At 37.8% G+C, this 19091-nt stretch overlaps 1 protein-coding gene across 2 annotated transcripts in view; it reads left to right on the top strand.

The window, feature by feature from the left end:
- Positions 1-16101, top strand: part of LOC122862006 (uncharacterized protein C14orf132) — a 28284-nt gene extending 12183 nt beyond the window's left edge. Inside the window, exons 2-3 of one of the 2 annotated variants that reach the window (XM_044167155.1) lie at positions 3746-3820; positions 13716-16101. In XM_044167155.1, the coding sequence (XP_044023090.1) occupies positions 3803-3820; positions 13716-13952 (255 nt within the window). In that variant the 5' untranslated portion in view covers positions 3746-3802 and the 3' untranslated portion in view covers positions 13953-16101. The remainder of the gene's footprint in view (positions 1-3745; positions 3821-13715) is intronic. The other variant, XM_044167154.1, reaches the window with a different exon arrangement.
- The last annotated feature ends 2990 nt before the right edge of the window (positions 16102-19091 follow it).

A 19091-nucleotide genomic window follows, 5' to 3' on the forward strand; every position in this document is an offset into this window, starting at 1 on the left:
ACCAAAGAGTAAAAAGAAGAATTTTACAATGCTTCATACCCTTCTTTTCTAAGTATGAGAAAATTGGTGAATGCCACAAATTTTCTTTTGAAATGCACCAAACAGGTTAGGTGTAATAACACCCATAGCATATGCTTTTGCAGTTAGTATAAAATAAATCAATGCACTTTCTGTTGTGCGCTAACAGGAAAGGATGTAATATGTGCACTGACAACTGCAAATTTGCAAAAGACAAATGTTTTTCCAAAGCTCTTCCATGAGCTGTTGCACCACCACTACCTCCTCCCAAGAAAAACAAAAAGTTTTTAGTATGCATACTGACTTTTGAGTATACTTAGTTTTGTCTCTTTTCCATTGTGAACAGAAATACATACTCGAAACCTGCTTAGAATTAGTATGGAAGTAGGGTACAGCTTTTCTACAACTTCTTAGCTTTAACAGAGGGGGTAATTAATCATGTTTCGCCATGATATTGACAGTTTGTGACAGCAGCAAGCACCCTATTTCACAAGAGAGGAACAGAACAAGGGAAATAGTAAGGGTGCTTTTATATGTAAAAAATATAGTTAGAAAACAAACAATACAGGGATGAAAGTTCTGATGAATTGAAACGTGTTATGCCTAATTTATATTTGACATGAAGAGTGGTGGTTCAGAGGGGTCTGCAGCACTAGCTGAGGGTTGACAGTGCACAACAAGACTGGCTCACAGTTTGTACTTGTGTAACTTAATTAAAAGTTGTCAAACTATATCTATAATAAACAATTTCAAATACTATTCACTGAGCAGAACTGTAAGCACATAATCATGTCTACATACAGTGTGTGTACCTGGAGTCTTGTGTGCATTTTTACTTTAATGCATACTATATGTGCAATTGAAAGAACTCCTCTCCATCTGGCTAACGTTTCTGAATATAGAGTTATCTTATAGAATGACACAGCATTACAGTGTAAGTCACTGTGGATAAGAGCATCTGCCAAATGCTATAAATGTAAACATAGCATGGTATGTGGGGTCATGCAGAACACTTTAGCTTCATGCAATACGAAGGTGCAAGAGTCAGCTGTAGAGTCCCTCATAAGGTTTCTTTTAACCATTGATCATTTACAGCAAGATGAGAGGAAAAGGAATTAAAATGAGAGCTAAAAAGGGATCTGAGAACATATACAGTGAGTAGATATAATACTAGATATAATTCAGGAAGGAGAGGGTGCCATGAGGTGTTACAGTTTTCGAGGAGATAACTTTTCAGCCTACATGAGATGAGGAGTGACTCTGCTGTTCTGAAGTAATTGCAGCCTCGGGGAGCCAGGAGGGAAAAGATTTGAGACCAGCGATGACAAGGTCAGAGCAGAGGAAGCTAAAAGAGACGACAGAGTGATGTCTGGCATCTGGGACTGAACCAGGACCTGGAGGCTTGGTTGAGGCCTTGTAGGGTTTTGAAGTGAGAAAAGTGATATAAGGTGAATTTGAGGAGGTTGGGCTGTAATGTTCATGCGGCCATTATGTTAATATTGCTGATACTATTCCCTCTTGTGATTCACAGTTCAACAGTGAGCAAGGCACTTTAATTTTACTTTTAGCTGTTGTGTTCACACTAATAGAAATAAATGTATTAGAACATTCAAACAGTAGCTTTCTTCTGTGCCAATACTAAACCAAAGGAAGTACATATCAATGAGATGCTGAAAATAGTCTGCAGAGCACATGACCATAATAGCATTATTAAGCACTGTTGGGATATATTTATCATTTGCTTCTTTAAGTGTAACAGTAGATTAGCATGTCTGAAACTTGCTTTTGATGCTGTTAAAAATATTTGACTACAGATTGGAGTTGAAAATTGTGTATCTGTTTTTAAAAATTATCTTTTTCCACTAATATTGGGCAATGTGAACATTGATCCAGAAGTAGAATTATAAGAATGTGGTGGTTTAATAGCAAAAACGAGATTTAGTTGATGATTGAGCTAGTATGAGAGCTTTTCATTTCCAGAGTGGCTGACGGGGGAGTGATTTGCACAAAATCACAATTTGTCATGATCATTATTTCTACTAATGATCATTTACAAATGGCTGTAGTCTAAAGAGTGAGTAGCACCATGAATCACAGAGCTAGAGTGGCCTTGAGAAAAATGTATTCGTCATCTGTTAGATAGTGGCAAAAGACATTTCTTCATCATTTTATTGCTGTCTGCTTTGCACTTCGAAGATCAAATGTTTCTGCTTGCTCTGTATATTAAGAGTGGGTGCAAATCAGGGCCAGACCCTGCTGCACCTCTCTCTGAACCAAGTCTTACATGAGTGGAGATTCAATTAAGGGCTTCCATCTCTACGCCTGAAATTTCTCTGTATTGCACAGTGAATGAGCAGGCATGGATGGAGCTGTAGGGGTGGCTGATGATAGCAACAGATACACAGAGTGTGGTGATCTTGCCACCCCCATTCGGGCATCTTTCTTACAAAACTTGTGAAAAGCTCCCCAGATACTGTACCTTCCTATCAGGTTTGATGATGACAATGATTTGACCTTATTTCCATGAACTCTGCCCTCATTGGTTCCAATGCACGTTTCTCTCACTTGCGTTTTTTCCTTGCATCGTAGTCCCTACCACTGAAGACACAGGGAGAGAAGAAACAAGGAAACATGTTTTTTTAGAGAAATAAGACATCCTTTCTTCAAAACTGTCACTTGGAGCGCTGTCTGTTTCTGATGATGGTGGCACAACTGGATTAGCTGTCAGTCAATTACAGCTCTGTGGTGACTTGAGTTAGTCTGGAGTTTGTATTTGCATTTATATGAATTGTCCAAATAATAATAAGGGTGCACAGTAAACTTTGCAGCAGTGTTTTAAGACTCTCTTTATGTTTCCCCCTTACAATAAACAGTATGACAAGCATCAGCACATTTGTTAAAAACCTGCATTCTTTATTAAGACTGTGTACAGATCAGTCGAACCACAGTGGACACTGCTCAGATGCCGAATGCACACGAGCCATTACTGGCAGAATGCTTTTTTTTTTTTAAATGTATTAAAAAACGGAATAATCATTTTCCATCCATTTTCTAAACTGGAGCCTATCCCAGTGACTTTGGGCCCTAGGCAGGGTACACCCTGGACAGTGGCCAACTCGTCGCAGGGCGGAATAATCATTTGCAATTGTTGAAATTCTGTTTGTAAATTTATTATTTAAAAATACAGGTTATGAATAGAATGTTTTATAATTTGAAGAAATGATTTATGAGCCCGAATGTTTTAGGGAATGTGGAAATTATCTAAATACAAACTCGTTTCTAACCGACGCACTGGGATTTTCAGACTCACATGTGACTGGATGGAAGTAACGACAGGTCATTAAAATGTGTTTATTGCTCAAAGATAACAGACTCTCCTCCTCTCCCTGACTATAATATTATTCATGATACAGATTTAAATGGAAAATAACCCATTAGAAAATGTTGAATCTTAGGAATGAAGACGGTTATGGTTCTTTTGTTAATCAGACCTACACACACAACACAGATCCATTATTTTCAACTAGATTTTGAATCAGAAAACATCAAATCTTTAACGTAGGAGTATTATGCTTGAGTTGGTTTTGTTATTTGTCGGCCCATTTTGGTATAAAACTGCAGAGATGTTGTGATGTAGTATCAGATCAGCAAACAGACTTTATTTTTCCATGAATAAAGTGTGTTTACTGTTTGCTCACATGACTGCTTGTGTGTTTCTTGGCACAAGGGGGAGCCCATTCAAAAATCTTCCACTGGGACCCATCATAACTAGCAGCTGCCACTGATGCTGAACATGAAAAAGGTAACATGCGACTCCACTGGATGTGTTATTAATTGAAATTGCTCACAATGTAAAATACATGAGCGAGCTCTGCATGAAGATTTTGAAGCAACATTGCACAGCAAGAAATCTCTGTTGCTAAAGCATGATGTGTTCTTTGGTGTAAACTGTACCATGAAACACATGCTGCACATGATCCAGTTTATGCATATTTAAAATATCTGTTCCTGTGAATATTAAATGGCCCCAGGCTTTGGTGAAAAATCTTTTTTTTTTCTGTAGATTTTGAAAAGTATCTCAAAATGAAGATGTTATTAGTTAATTTATCAAGTTTAAATATGTCAAAATAATGGCGACACATTTTAGTGCAGGGATTTGGCAGCACAAGAGAAGCATTTTCATGATTAATCAACCTGTAAGTTGAGTTATACGCCGTTGTTCCTTTTAAAAGGAAGCCACCAAAGGAAATGTGTTATACGCCATATCTTTGACACTCTTGTAATTTCTGTACCTGTATTAAGTCAGTAACCTTATGTTAAAAAGCCTGAAAGATTGTCCCTTACCTTGTAGATGTTTAAAGCACTCTGAGAAAGTGCTACTAAATGTAAGTCCCTGTCCTGCATTTAACCCCTGTCGAACTCAAATAAATATGCATCTCTTCAAACAACACTAACTTCTTAATTAACAAACAGCACAGACAAAGAGAGAAGACGATGGTCCCCATCTGATTCAGTTTGGTCACCCAAATTTACAATTCAAAAGATTCCAGAAGAGAAAGAGGAATGTTTTTTTTAAGACCTGTTGGATACTACTGATATTTAAAACAAAAGGACAAAATGTGCAGGGGCAAGGATGTGCTGAATAGGTTTAGAATTACAGTTTAATGTAATAATTGAATTCCAAGGTATAAATGTGCTGTGTCAGTAATAAAAAAAGCATGAATAGAATTTCAGCAATATAATCTCAAAGCCTAGAGAGGTATTCACCCCATTAATCACCTAAATAATAACATATGTGTCGAAAAGACTTTTAAGGCTGACAGTTTAATACCAGTGTTGCACAGTCTGTGATCTGAGCTTCTTAATTCCTTGTTTTGGGGAGAAAATGAGGGTGCAGTCAGTGCATCTTCTGGAAGATTAAAGATGAAATCTTGACTTGTCGTCAAAATGTAAAAGTCTTTTAACTCCACTTGTCTGTCTGTGTTGTGTTTTAGATGCTGCTGACAGTTGTCATGTTTAGTTTTAGGATATCTTTCTTTATTCCTGTGTGAACTGAGTCTTTGCAGCTTCGGGAGTCAGAGACCAAAGCACTGCAGACTCAGACTTGCACTTACACATGTCAAGAGTCAGACACTAGGACAATAGAAACTCCAGCTTTCCAGATGGGTAAAATACACATGTGGTCACACACACACACACACACACACACACACACACACACACACACACACACACACACACACAAACACACACGGTCTCTGTCTCTTTCACATCACTCAATTCTTCTTGTGTGATCATCTGGCACTGCTTCTCAGTTCGCATCTGGCAGGAATAAGACATCACTCTTTGTTTGTGGTGGATTTTAATGTTTCATAACTGATGAGTTAACTTTAATTAGCTGCATATATCAGTAACAATTCCAGATGTGACCATGCATTATTTCTTCCACTTGTCATGTTTTTAAGAAATGTTTTTTTTCAAGCTTTAATTCTTTATTCCTATTATTTTACTGCTGTGAGTGCAAATGATGTACGAAAATCTATTACATTGAGGTCAAGAAATATGAAGGTGATACATTTATCATTGATAATATCAAATAGGTATAATAAACTATCTCCTGTGCTGCACAATTTCCACTGAGCTGACAGATTGACCAGGATGTCAAGCGAAGATCACTTGGGCTACACTTGTTCTACTGAGTTATAAGATTTATTAAAAAATGCTGCTGGGCTGCTGAGACAGGGAAAATCAATGAAAACAGAGCTGTAAATCTGACCAGCAGGAACCAGGCCTGAAACTAGAGGTCTCACCACTTCTGTGCGGGTGAACAAGCCTCCTTAAAACCTCTGTAAATCGCCCTCCAGATTTATGGCAAGACTAGGTCAATATGCTACTGTATAGTATGGTACAGACCAAATCTATTGTTTCCACTAAGTGGCTGCTATTGTGTCGAAAGAGTGGCTACTTTTTTCTGCAGGCCACTACCCTTACACGTAAGAGATAAATCCTCAATACTGTAATCCCGTTTGATTTATTTCCCTGATCTGTGGTGTCCTGAATTGTACGTGCAGTAGGTTATAGATAACACCCCCTGTCAAAAAACTGACATCGTTTCTTATCCTTCCTTTGGGAAATTTGAGGTGTTGTAACTTTACACAGTTGTGTACAGCTGGAAAGTCTGTGACTTTTTTTCTCAAAAAAGAAAACAAAGTTTTAATGTAAAGGGTATAGTTTGGCCTCAGAATTATAGCATGAAATCAGTTACAGTGGAAAAATGTTTTCCTTTATTTACATTTTGTACACCAGGTAAGTTTGTATTGTCTCTGTAACACTTTTTTGCAATGTGCTGCACTTAGGAGAATCACTGTGTGAGCTGAGAGCTCAAAGAGCCCTGCAAAAGGGAAAATTATCCATGGCACATACACTACTTTCTACTAACAATCACAATGAGTCTCATTTTATAGATGTAAAAATTATTCCATGTCATTTGATGTCATTTGGCACTACACCTGTCAGTGATTATGCACAATAACAACGATTCTTAAGTGTCCACACTCAATTTAGTAAACTCAGTGTCTATTATATAGGCAATAGTGAAAGAGTGAACAAGGGGCTATGTACAGGGGCGTATCTGCTGTATGTTCCCAGGGTCCTATGTTCCCAAGCTCAATAGCCTCTTAACATTAACAAGACCTTTCAAAGGGTTGTATGTTCTCAGCAATGTTTTTTTCCCTAGGTCAAATGTTAAATTCATGTTTCCCTGAGTCAATATGTTGAAATCACCTACCTACAGCTTATAGCCTACTGATGTTTTACTCCTCAAATTTGCGAGCAAGACAGTTTTCTTGACTTTAGACATTATATATCTCCACAGCGGCTGAATGGATTTTTACCATTAAAAACTGGATATAAAACATCAATCTCCCTTAGTTCTTTGCAATTTGAACTGTGAAGATAGTCCTTACCAGTCTCTTGTAATGTTAGTTTATATCAAGAGACACACATGCTGAGAACATAGGACCCTGGGAACATAGGGATGAGCCCCTATGTACCATGTCTGTGTACACCAGACAGGAAGGGAGACAGCAGACAGGCATCAACAAGCCTAGTCTGGCATGCATCCATTTTTTAAAAAGATCTTATTTTCTAACTCCCAAGTCCACATGAAATAAATATAAGATGTTTTGTTCAGTGATTCTCTTCCAACACCACTGTGATACCAAAGCACTTTAAAGTTAATGTAGTTTCTCCCTGCAATTACATGTACCCACCTGACCCATGTGCCAGTAATCGCTTATTTAGATATTGTTATAGATTTAGATATTATCTTATTAAGATTTCCATGATTTAGCTGTAAGGTTGCAAAATGTTTTGTTTTGTTTAACCAAATGAGCTTGTTGGGATTGGCATGCAGTAAATAACTGCATGTAAAACTGCGAGTTTAATTTGATGTTTAAATCCACATGGTGATACACAGGTGTGGCAGCAGGGTGGTGATTGAGTGTTGAGGCAGTGAGCTCGTCAGAACAACAAGTAACATCTGTGTCTGTTTCAGTAGCTGCTGCTGGCTGACAAAAGCCTCGTTTGGACAGGAAGGGCCTTTTTTACAGAAGACATTTTGACATGTCACAGTAGGAAAAAGCATAGGTGTAAATAGTAAAATGAATGATGGCTGAATTCCATTTAGCTGCTTCAGTTTCAGGGTCCCAGTATTGTACATGCTGGCTCACTGTCACACTGCCATGGATTACTGGGACACTTGAATAGAACAGAGCCATTGTTATTGTTATTAGTAACACCTGTGTTTTTCCTATGACAAGTCAAAATGTCTGCTGTGAAACAGGCCTATTAATTTTTGAGGGTGATGTGTGTAATAAATATTTTCACGGCTCCTTAGTGAACTAGTCATTGCTTTAAAATTCACAGGCATAACAAGGCATAATGCAAGGAAAGCCATGCCTTTGCAATATATGATGTAGACAGTACAGTGCTGTGAAAAGATTTGCACTCAAACACACATGCAAATAAAGATGTGTGTACATAAAATGTATTTGAATAACTAAAAAATTACAAAAGATTTTTAGATCATGTAGTTCAGAAAGTTGAGCAAAAATTAATCTTTTTCAAAACACTGCAGCAGTGTTCAAAACTGTTTTCCAACATGCATGAGCCACAGTTAATTTCCTATTTAAAAAGCTTTTCATCCAAATGGAGAGCTTTTTTATAGGAGCTGTGGGTATTGCTCATATCAAAACCAAATAAATCCAGAAGCAAAATGTCTTTGAAATCAGTTCTCTTTGCAGTAGCTACAACACTCTGTCTTAAACCGCAATCTTGTGTGTCCTACAGTGACCTCTTTTAACGTCATGGCTGAAGTGTTATTTCAAAACAAAAGTCATATAAAAACCAGAAAAACCAAAGATGACATCATATGGAGACAAATGTGTGAAGCCCACAATAACACAAGTCAAAGCAATACTGCAGTCAATAGAGCAGAGATGTTCGTGACAGTTGGGAAAATCAACAGCTGTGTGTTTTCTTTGATTGTGCATGTGATGTCAAACACAAAGTCCATTCTTTACACAGGAGGCGTCCACCTCTGTGCTGATACAGTTTGTCCTCTCAAGTACACCTTGAAGTTTGCTCTCCACAAGGACACAAATATTGACTTAGATTTGAGACTGACCTCAAATTATCCCTGAGTGCAGAAAACCATCTTGTTGTCTCTGATTTGGTCTTAACAGCCATGCTGGAGTGCTTTGGTGGCTTAGGTATATGTTTTGGTTTCCCCACTATCCAAAGACATTTATTTGGGTTTTGCTTGTTTGTTCCAAAGCCATTTCACTGAGCACTTACTTGTGGCGACATCCCACAGGAGGCAATTACAGTCCTTTCTATTTCACAATTACTGCGATCATCCGTGTACGATGGCGCAGCTCTAGGAACAGCTGGGACGAATAAATCAAAGCTGTGAGAACAGAGCAGGTGGAATAGTACAGTGAAAGGAACTTCACTGTATCGTCTGCCATAGATTGGGGTTTTGCTGTGTGGAGTATTGCACGGGTGTAGGCATCAGTCAGAGCCAAGAAGGTGTGAAATATGCAAGTCAGGAGATTTCTCTGGTGTTGGTTAATGGAGGAATGTTATTTTTCAGATAATATCACATAGATGAATAAAACAGTTGTTTACCCTTAATCGCATTCATTTCACTCATCATTAAAATATCAAATCATAACTTCAGAGATGTGAAGTGGTGTAATCTATGGAGGCTATTGATGGGTTGAAGTTATAAACGTCAAATGGTAATTTTAAAGGGTTAGACCGCAAAAAAGCTATTTTTTTCACTTACCTTTACTGGTATCTAGCCATGCAGATAGTTTTGCTGAGACTTCTGCCACGACCCCAGTTCAGTGGAGATGACTGTAATTTTGTGCTGCTCAAAGGACTGAAAAAAGTGACTACATGTCCAGAAACAATGTTTAGAAACAAGTGTTTATCTATAACCCGTTTACACTTGGTCACTTCATGCATCTTGGTTGGATCGCTATTGGATACCTAAAAAGCTAAGTGTAAATGCCTCCAAGATGCATTAGAGACTGATTGAAAGCAAATTGTTCAAACCACCTCCAGGTGGATCCTGTGAAGACAATAAAACATTTGTTTTGTTCGTAGTCCATAAATACAATTTATCCATGTGTTTGTGTTAGGTTATGGATAGTTGTTAGCTAGCTAAAGTGCATTAGTAATTGTTCTTCTGTCATTTTTAGCAGTTACCAAACAGCTTCAGGTGCATTACCACCAATCTCTGGGCTGGAGTAGAGCCGAAACTGATTTGCACATAACCTGGGAAAACCAAGACGGATTGCAATCATGATTTGTGATCCGGTCAACAGAAACAGATGCGGTTAAGTGTAAATGAAAGTGCATTAAATCTCATCTGGATTTTATCAGGATACGAGACACTCGAAATGACAAGTGTAAATGGAGTCTCTGTGGAAGAAGTTAGCTTTATCATTCCAATATTTGGCCAACTACAGTAATTAGTTACAGCAACTGATCACAAGAAGCTAGTATGGTCTGAATCCAAAATGTTTTTTCAATCTAAAGATATAGAATCACAGCTCTTCCCTTTGTTTAGCTGGTGCATTTAAACCAACAAAATGTGCAATTCCACCTGAAGGTAAACTGGTATTAAAGTTCACAATTGCTGTATCTTTATTCTTTTGTAATGCAGAAGAGTAACAAGTACAAACATTTTGTCTGATGTCTTCCAGAGATGGAACGCTGAGGAAGAAATGCATTACAAAAGAATAAAGATACAGTCATTTTTAACTTCAAGAGACTATTTTATAGCCTGAGTGTGAACCAGTTTACCTAACTACTTCATAAGACAACCTGGGAAATGAGACAACTTTCACCTTTGCCAGGGGAATACTTTTTGAGTGTTCCTGTGTGCTCAGGAAGCTCAATTCTAACACACTTACTGAAATCAAGTACCAAGCTTTCTGTCTGGATGTGCTTGTTGAATCCATTTAGCCACTAGTTTACCATTATGCTGGAGAAGTGAGTGTGTACAGTTTCCAGGAAACTTCTGGTCAGGAGTATAACTTTATTACTGAAGTCACTCATCCATGTATGTCAACAAGCATGGGTTTCCTGGCAGTAATGCTTAGGGGATGACCATTACTGCCCACAAAAGTGCTTAGATGCTTTGAAATGCTCCTTCTTGAGGTCTCTATTTGCCGCTTTTCCATTAGTGCAGAACCACTTTCTGCGCTAACCTTATGTGCGTGATCCACACAGGAATTGTGGGTTTTGATGAATAGATAGAGAAGTCAAGTCACTTAAAGAATGATGATATACTACTGACATGTAATCGAAATGCTTATCTACATGTATATACATAAGCACACCATCTCTGCCAAAAATAGAGAATCAAATATTTAGATTCAGGCTTACTACTGGAATATTTTTGCACACACTCCTAGTATCCACTTCATTTTATTCGGTACACTTCCCCATTTATGCAAACAGCTCACTCCTGTGGACAATGAGTTACTTATAAATAAAACATAAATATAAAGAATGCAGACAAGGTTGAGAGCTTCAGTTATCGTCCGACTGAACGCCAGATGCAGCTCTGAATGCAGGATAAGGTTTTCAACATTGTGGTGTCTAGAGATCATAGTAGGGTGTTATTTAAAAAAAAATCAGCAGCATGCTGATGAGAGAGGTCAAATGAGCTCCTTCAAAGTAACAGGTGGACCCCAAAATAACCTTTTTTAAAGACAATATTTAAATGACAAAATGGATTTTGCCAGCTTGAGTTTCTCATGCAGATCAATGTATACGTTAAAATGTTATTACTGTCAACACTTCTTGGAGTTGGTCCAATGCAACTTTCTTCAAGAGTTTAGAAATGAAGGGTAATTTCAAAATTATATGTATATATTTTTTACTGTTATACAGCTATTTAATTTTTTTCATATTTATAGTTATGTTGGTTATATTATATATTGTGTCATGCACATACAGGTGCCAAGCCCACATAAATTTATAAGACACCAAAAATTCAGTTTCATTTGTCAGACGGCATAACTGTTTACCATTATAATGCAAACAAAGAACATGAGCAATAAAAAGTTACTCTTTTTATTAAATAGTATGGGTTTTTCATTGAGATCTCTTTTTCTACTTGAGTGTCCAAAACACTCCATTTATTCCTATACGTATGTTTATTAACTGGTATCTGAACCAAGAATATGCAATAAAACATTTCTTGTAAATTTAGATTTTTCTATATTTGGGTATATTTTTGGTATAATTTCTTGTCAATAGTTGCATGAATTTGTCATGTAAAATATTTTTATGTTTCCTTTCATATCAAGTTCAACTATTGACTTGATGTTTTAATGTCTTTGTACTACCACATTTTGGGATTAATATACTTTTAACTGAATTTTCACTGGGCATGTTTTTAGTAATAATTGCTTTCAGATGTTTTTCACCCTGGGCAGGTTGAATGGTTAACCACACCTGCCGTCATAGAGCCTGTTGGTACAATATAAGTGTGTGTGTGTTGATCTTTTTAAACATGATCTAATGGGAATCAAAATATTGTCCATTATAATAAATGTGTGGTTTGGAATCAGTGTGCAGACATTACTCTTCTCATTGATGCTAATTAGCCTAGCACCTACATTTTGATATGAATCTGCTCATAAGAAAAAAAAGAAACGTTAAAATGGATGAAAGGTACATATGAGATTTTGTAGCAGGAGGAATCAGCAGTTACGATGACTGCGTGGTGGACAAGGAGACCCAGGTTTCTGGACTTCATGCATGCCTGTCTGCCTCCATTACGCTCATGTGAACAGCAGGCGCTCCACTGGATGTGTCATGTCATTATTCACCACCAAGGGCCAATGAACGGAGAGCAGCACAATGCTTTCTAAAACAGTGTTTTCCTCTGTGCGAGGGAAGACCTGAAGTGTGTATGTGTGTTAACGTCTTTCTGCATTATCCTGTGTGTATGAGAGAGACAAGCTGAGTGGGTAGGAGTGTGAGAGAGAGTGAGGATGAGCAAATGAGCAAGCAAGAGAGAATTTCTGTGTATGTGAGCGCTCAACATCCCTCCGAGGTATTTTTAGCATTGTTTTTCAACATCTTCAGCAGAGTCTGTTTTCCAGCCTGAGTGAAGCATGGGTCTCGCATGCATTTTACAATCATATACCCCGCTATGGAGACACACATACGTAAAATACTCACACGCAAACACACACACATACATGAGAGCATTCAGTTGCTTCTGCTCTAGTGGTGAGTTTAAATGATTATTCCTTTTTTAGCAAACCAACACTGTCAAAAAAAAATGCAAAGTCATTGCAAACATTATCACTCTCACTCTTCATTGAAACAAGGCTGTACAGACACAGCAGTGCTTTGAGCTAAATGCTAACTTCAACATGCTAACATGCTCATTATGCTGATGTTTAGCAGAAATTATGCTAATGTTCACCATCTTAGTTTAGAGTGTTAGCATGCTAACATTTTCTAATAACATTAAACACAAAGCCCAGATTGCTGCTTGGAATGTCATTATTTTTGCAGGTATTTGGTCATAAACCAAAGTATTGGAAAAATGAAAAATTTGACCTGATTCAGGGATCACCAAAGATATTACAATTCATCCTCTATTCATCCCACTAATTATTCAAATTAAGTTCAATTAACTCAAATAAAGGCAGCGGGGTAATTTACCAGCTTAACATAATTTATAGTGTAGGGAATTACTGACCCATAACATAAAGATTTACCATTTTATTTCCCAACATGAAGGTTTAAATGCTGTTTCAAAGCCCTCCATATACTGCCAGGAATGACATTCTGATGGAGAACTACTGAATCCTTTATTTGTTGGCCTAAAAGTAGTCAAATTTAAATATAGTACTAGAATCAGAATAAAAAATACCCACCACATGTAAGTTTTGAAAAACATGTAAGATTGCTAAAACCCCCAATTTCCCTGAAAAAATATAGAGGTCATGACCTCAGTGTCCTCAATAGTAGCTATGGGCCTGGTAGCCAGTAATTGGAAAAGCAAAACCTAAATGAAACACCTGATGTGACATGACTAGAAGTGTTAAAATTTAAATATATTTGAACCTTTCTCCTTACTTTCCCTCCTCCCCTCCTAGATCCCAGTTATGACGGGGGCCTTCATGGACTCCTCACCCAATGACGATTACAGTGGCGAGCACTCGCTTTTTAACTCCTCGGCCAGCGTCCACGCCGCTGCCTCGGCCGCCTCGGTACACGGCCAGCAGGATGAGCCGCAGTCCATGTCCAGCGATGCCATCTGGCTCTGGATCGCCATCGTTGCCACCATCGGAAACATTGTGGTGGTTGGCATTGTCTATGCCTGCACTTTCTGATGAACATATGCTTACAAAGACAAACACGCACACACACACACACACACACACACACACACACACACACACACACACACACACATCCTGCTTTTTCCGGATCCCTGGACCCCTGAGTGAGGCCATGCTTTGCAGACAGACACATACACTCTCTCTATGTCTCTCTCTCTTTCTCTCTCTCCCTTGCACTTAGCTTTTGGATCAGTTTGGGCCCCTGAGGGTGTGGAAGTTGTGATACTAAACAATGATATATAGACAACTATATTTCTTCATAAGAGGGAAAGACTGGGACTTGGCTGCATTTGTCAGTACCGAACGTTTTTGGATGCTAACATTTGAAAAGAAGCTTTTCCATACGACAGCTCTTTAGTTATAAACAGAAACATCAGACCTGCGCTATCAAGCAAGAATTAAAGGAACTTTTTTTTTCAGCTTAAGTTTGTTTCCATGTTTCTCCTCAGACAACATCCTCACTTGTAATGCAGAGATGAGAATGGAGATTAAATGGGGCTTAAAATTAAGGTTGATCTGGGCCATCTTAAACATCCACCAGAAACTTGCTAAATCATTTAGGGCAGTGCTGTTTAATTATGTGGCTGAACAGAGATGATGACTGTTAAAACATTTAGAAAATACTGGGATTATTTTCATGTCAGGCAGCCCTGAGGCCCAGGACATTAGAGCTCATTTAAGGACTGATCTGTGGATGAAACATGCTATGGACACTGATCATCAGTGTATATGATATGTTTCTAAACACTTTTACTGACAGGAAACAAAGAATAGGACACTGACTATCATTAAACTCATCTTGGTACACATTTAAAATCTAATAAAAATAGTTTCTGCAATGTTAACTAAATTATACACAATGGAGGATGGATATAATTATATGTGTAGTGTAAAAAGTCAACCCCTTTGAAACAAATGGTCTTATTGTCAGCTACCTACAGTAATACACCAGGGATTATTAGAAAATCTAATTGTACTGTCATCGTCTGTTCAGTAATGTTTAGATATTATCTACAGATGTTAACAAAATACAATTAAAAGCACAAATTGAATTGCAAGATGACATAGCCTACTTTACTTACTGCACCTGCTTATTTTTTGTAGTTGTTTAATTGTTTTTTAAAAGTACAGCTTGTAAAAGTATTTTATATCACTCAATTAATACTGTCAGCAATAGAAGGTGGAAGTTCCTGATATTACAGATATGTAAGGGCAGATATATGTGTTCACTGACCAGATCTATAGTGAATCTGTGATAAATACTAATGTGTGTGGGGAAAGGATGCCTTATTTTGGAATGAAATGTTGTTATATATCAAGCTGTCCCTATACATTGCATATACTGTGCAGTAAATTAGTTTTGTGTTACTGTGGAATCTGGAGGCAGCTGTCTCCATGGCAACTAATCCTCGTCCTAATTGTGAACAACAACTTTACTCTGAGACTCCAGCATTAACCTGCAGCCACAGATGCAATTTATGCTTTCTTCTCGGATCATTTAATGAATACTCCCACACAAAGAAAATCACAGAAAACATTGCACTACATTTACACAAATATTACATTTGGTAACCATTGAATGTTTGAACTTTGCTAATTATTTGTGCTTTGCTTACAGTGTTTTATTTCCCTTTTTTAAGACAGCAAGCTACTGTTGGAGAACTGATAAAAATGTTAATAATTTAGTTTTTCCAGTAGTAGTTTTTATTTGTCTGTCAACTGGTCTTTCTTTACCTGGCAAACTGATATATTTTAGACACAGAGAGAAATAGAAAGAGGGAGCTCTTTTTTCAGTAAACTTATACTGTATTTCTTCTGGGATTTAGGAGATAACATCAATGTGCGTTAGGTTAAAAGATATGAACCTTTGTTGTAAACACCATACATGTTCAAATGTTCATACACTGCAAATTACAATACTAGCTTACTGTATCAACTGTACCAATGTAAGGAGAAATTCAAACACACTAATCTCTGTTATTATGAGTGTACTTCTACAATGTTCAAAGAAGGACTTTTCAAGCCTGTTATTTTTAATAAATGGTTGATGTAGAAATACTGTATTTAGACATATTGTAAACCACATACAAAATTCTCCTTTTGTAAAGACATATGCTATTAAAATTTCTGTATGAATGCATTTTGTTTTCTTCTGTTGACAAAAGAGGCACACATGGTCACAGAAACCTTTCATCAAGTGAAGAATGATTCACTGGAAACATTGCTAAATGCAAACTTTTGGCTTTGAACACAGTGCTTCTCATACGGGAAGGTGTTTTAGTTCCATCTTTTCTCTGCCTGAATCGTCCTCGTGAAGCCAACCCACTGACAGACATCGCCAGTCGCTGCGAGCCATCAGGTGAGATTGATGCGAAGCTGAGATTGCGCCATCTGTCATTTTGACACAGGCACAAGTTGTTTAGAAACCACCTGGATTTATTCCTCTTTGGACCCCTGATTCCCTCCATCTATTTGTCTTCATACGTGTTTTGCTGAACCAACAGACTTGCAAACACTTACAAAAAACATAATATTAAAACAATGTAAGATAGTCTTGCCTACTAAGAAAGGCAGGTTATTTACAAAAAAGAAGTGCTTCTGGGCTTTTCTGTATACATTTATCCTCTAGTCTGAAATCCTAAAAGCTAAAATTACTTTTACTTGATGAAATGAACTAACCTTTTTACTGCAACAACAAGATCAAGAGTCTACAGCCACGCTAGCTGCTCTGTGAGGGTGTCTTAGGCACATTGGTGCTTTGAGCTAAGTGCTAACATCGGCACGCTAACATCCTCACAATGTCAATGTTAACATGCTGATGTTTAGCTATAGGTATAATTTTATGGCAATCAATAGTTGTCAAGACACTTCACTAAAAATTTAAAATGTCAACCTGCTGGGGTAAAAGGGAATGAGTCAGGGGATCATTAGGATTCATCCTCTGGAGACCATGATTGTTTTTACAAAATTTTATGGCAATCACCCAGTAGTTCTTGAGATACTTCAGTCTGACCGTCCAATATCGCCAACCTTAGAGTACGGTCAATCAATTTGACAACACGTGTTGCATTTAGAAAACACGCTGCAAATACAGAAATGTGCTGCAAATACACACAACACAACCAAATAGAGGAACATGCTACAAATACACAAAACAACAATGAAAGTGTTTCCAGAGGACACTAAACAGCTTTGTGACTCACAAAGTGATCAGTTTCATCTGTTCATCTGATCAGATTCAAAGAAAAAGTTTAGAAAGCCTTTCTGAAACTGAAAATTAAGGTAAATTTAAAGGAATTTGAAAAGAAATGTCGGAAAACTACTGTTAATCAGATACAATAACCAGGTTCATCAGTGATGACAGACAGACTGTAGCCTGTTATGAACATTGGAGTGACCAAGTGCACATAAATAACATTTCCTAGGTTAATATCTGTCATAAACACTAAATTTCCTCACAAATCATTAAAATTACTGATAGCCTAGAATTCCTTTTTTGCTCTGCAAGCTCTTGCGAGGTCCATGCAGCGGCCACTTTTCAGCGAATGCTTAGAGTAGAGCAGTCAGAAACCCACAACATAAACGCGGATGAAACATAGACCCATCTTCAATAACTTCTTGAGACACAAACATGGACTGTAGAAAACAAACCATGGCAACAACAAGCTGTCCAAGCCGTGTTCAGCACTTTTTAGTGTCCTCTGGCAACACTTCAGTTGTTGTTCTGTGTCGTGTGTATTTGCAGTGCATGTGTTGTCAAATTGATAAAGATGTTTTCTTAATTTGCTTGTGTTTTGTCTATTTGCATGTGTTTTCTTAAGCTGCAATGCGTTTGCTCTTATTGGCCACCATACTAGAGCCATGCTGCTTGCATGACTAAAAACCTCACTATGTTAAAACAATGTAAGAGCATTTTATCTACTTAAAAAAGAAATGCTTCTGTACATTTTATGGGTACAGTCAATACATTTTTCCTGTAAGATTGAGGTCCACTACTAACCTAAATTGCTAAATTACCTCATACATTATTTTTATTTTTATTCTATATTGCTGCTGCTTTTGGGTTTACTGTATCTAAAGCAAATATTGTTATGTAAATATTGTTTTTTGAAATAAAAAAATCTAACCTTTTCATCATAATCAAAAGTTTGACTTTACACCTTTATTGAGATCCACAGCATCACAGGTGCTTTTATAATCGTAACAATCATATCCAGAATGGCTTGCTACCAGAACATTGTGGTTGCAAATCCCAAGTCACCCTGGGCAGAAGTGATGTCAAAAACATTTAGAGATCAGTTTCACATTCATAATTCCATGAAACTGTGCTACTCAACCTTTACGCCACCTTACAGACTGAACCCTTTCAACACTGAAAAGGCAGCTTGGTTTGATAATATGTGGATCAACTCCCTTCAAATTCGCCATTGGGTCTTTCTGATCCCCCTCAGCAGAGGGGAGAGAGCTGGAAGTTAAGTCAGCTGCACATGATCTTTAAACAACCTTCACATTGCTTCTGCTGCTTGCTGTGCCTTTCCTCTTTATCCGATCAAGCGACTCAATTGTGGGGAAAAAAATAGTCCCAGGGGCTTCGCTACAGCTCCTGACTCCTAGAGGCAAGTGAGTCTCAAAAAATCCTTCAAAAAGAGCAAGATGAAATGGATAACCATTGACCTTGCCTGGGCTAATCCATGCTAATACATGGTAATTACTAGATTTTCAGGTGATAGAATCTACAGTGGCTCAGACTTCATTTAAATGGTCTGTGCAAGATGAGGCATGGCTTTGCCTGTGAACAATAGATAATGTTGGTGATTTAAAACCAGGATGTGATTAATCAGTCTGAAAGTATGAGGAGAGGAAAGGAAAGGAAAGCAGGAGAAAGTGTGAAACAGGAGAATGTAACGAGAAGTTGACTCACTGCTCCTCGGTTGCCCTCAAGTCTCACAGGATGTAACACTTCAACCCAACTCTTGTCCAGTCGAGAGTGACAGCCTGGTGATGAGGTGCTGGGTATGCTAATAAATGCCAAGCCGCTTAGACACATCTTGTCAAACTGTCACTTCAGAGATAAATTGGAAAGTACAGTATGGGTCTATACTTATCCCAACCCTTAACAAAGGCTAGACA

The sequence above is a fragment of the Siniperca chuatsi genome, linkage group LG15 (assembly GCF_020085105.1).
Source record: "Siniperca chuatsi isolate FFG_IHB_CAS linkage group LG15, ASM2008510v1, whole genome shotgun sequence".
Classification (NCBI taxonomy): domain Eukaryota; kingdom Metazoa; phylum Chordata; class Actinopteri; order Centrarchiformes; family Sinipercidae; genus Siniperca; species Siniperca chuatsi.